At 39.3% G+C, this 1864-nt stretch overlaps 1 protein-coding gene across 1 annotated transcript; it reads right to left on the bottom strand.

The window, feature by feature from the left end:
- Positions 1–668: 668 nt before the first annotated feature.
- On the bottom strand, positions 669–1664 carry LOC106531890 (general transcription factor 3C polypeptide 2; the record flags this gene model as incomplete). The annotated part of the gene is given in 2 exon segments (XM_014027831.1): positions 669–1209; positions 1442–1664. Coding segments are annotated over 2 exon segments (566 nt in total), but the record flags the coding sequence as incomplete, so codon positions are not given.
- Positions 1665–1864: the final 200 nt, after the last annotated feature.

Genomic DNA, 1864 nt, shown 5'->3' with positions numbered 1-1864 from the left:
AAAAGTACTGTGAGGGAATGCAAAAGTATTGCGAGGGAACGCAAAAGTATTGCGAGGTAATGCAAAAGTATTGCAAGGTAATGTAAAAGTATTGTGAGGTAATGCAAAAGTACTGTAAGGTAACGCAAAAGTACTGTGAGGGAATGCAAAAGTATTGCGAGGTAACGCAAAAGTATTGCGAGGTAACGCAAAAGAAAAAAATCCCCCCGTGTCCCCTCGCAGGCTCCGTAATGTTGGGTTTAATCAGATTAAAAATATTAATCATTTGACAGCATTATTTTTTTTACAAGTGAAGCTAGATTCTCATTTAAACAATGCAGCTGTTAAAAACATGTGTTGTTGTTTTTTTTATATACATATACGACATACGTATACTTTTTGTGTAGGTTCTACCAAAACTGATCATCTTTTCATTTGTAGTTCAGTAGTGAATGCACACGACCAACAGAAGCAGTAAATATAATTGAAGTTGCAGATCTGTAGGTTCTGTAGCTCAGTGATCAGTGTCACAGTCTTGGAATCCTAACTACACAGGTTCAATCCCAGGTTGCATCAAGGAGAGCATGAGGCAACCGACGAGTCCTTCAGGCGAGTTCCTCCACTGTGGCAGGCCCTGCAGCCAGGGGAGCAGCCAAAAGAACAACAACGTTGCAGCTCATCTAACTTACATTTTTGCAGCCCCTCTCCTGCGACGCCCGCCTGTTTCGACCTCCTCCTCTGGTTCCTCCTCAAGAGGTGGTTCTTCAGCTGGCTCCGCAGCCTTCTTCTTCACATACTTTCTCTTTGGCTTTGGTGTCCCGTTTTCCTGATTGACAGATCTTTCAGCTGCTCCACCTCCATCTCCTTCAGCTGGAAGGCCCCCATCAGTGGCGACAGGTGCTTCAGGCTGTATTTTTTTCTTTCTTCCTGGTTTTTTAGGCGTTGCTGCTACATTTTCACCGACTGAATCTGAAGGTGTTTGTTCTTTTGTTTCATTATCCCCGTCCACAGCCTGCTGCACAGCAGCCTTGGGTTTTCTACCTCTTTTTGAACCCTTTTGAGAGGCAGCTCTTTTCTTTTCAGACCCATTTTTAATCAGTTCCTGTTTTATACTTTCACTAATATCTTTATCAGCTGTTTCATAATCTAAATACTTGGGATTTTTCTTGCGTTGTCGACCTTTAGAGCTGACTGATGAATACAGAGATTGCTCAGATTGTTCTTCTTGTCCTGCAAGGAGAGAGGCAGTATTATTTCAGAGACACGGTGTAAAAATTATTACTAATATTAGAATCTTAAACTGTTTTTTGAATTGGCATTATTTGTATTTTATGTTGCAGGTGCCACTGTGCCACCTATAAGAACCGCAACAGTATTTTTTTCTGCATTTTCCATTGTCATTTAAAGTAATTTCCATTTTGTTTCTAATATGAGAAATGAAAACATTTATGTTTTTACAAACCTTCTTCCGAGCCAATGGAATCCATAGGCTTTGAGTTATTGTTAAGCTCCTCCTCCAATATGCTTTGTCATGTATGATGCAAGTTGACTTCTTTGATGACCTGCAGAAACAGGAAGAGAAAGTCAAAATCTAATTCATTTTAGGGGACAGCTTCTGTTAAATGTGCAGAACTACTAAAGAGACAAAGAAAAATCCCTTAAGTTTAATAAACTTGCTGCTTTAAATCATCTTTCATTTAAAAGCTGTGCCGAAATGGTGTGTGATATTGAAATACGCGGTTTATTAACTCTCATCGATGTGTAGTGAATGTTTAAACYTGATAATTGCGGAAGTGGTGTTAAAACTGACTTTTTTTAAATGAGGTTTGGTGTGTCAGTGTGTGACAACAGGACATTGATATATATATGTATATGTATATGTATA

The sequence above is a fragment of the Austrofundulus limnaeus genome, unplaced genomic scaffold (assembly GCF_001266775.1).
Source record: "Austrofundulus limnaeus strain Quisiro unplaced genomic scaffold, Austrofundulus_limnaeus-1.0 Scaffold688, whole genome shotgun sequence".
Classification (NCBI taxonomy): Eukaryota; Metazoa; Chordata; class Actinopteri; order Cyprinodontiformes; family Rivulidae; genus Austrofundulus; species Austrofundulus limnaeus.
The sequence above is the reverse complement of the archived record's forward strand: the minus strand, read 5'-3'. Positions and strand labels throughout refer to the sequence as shown.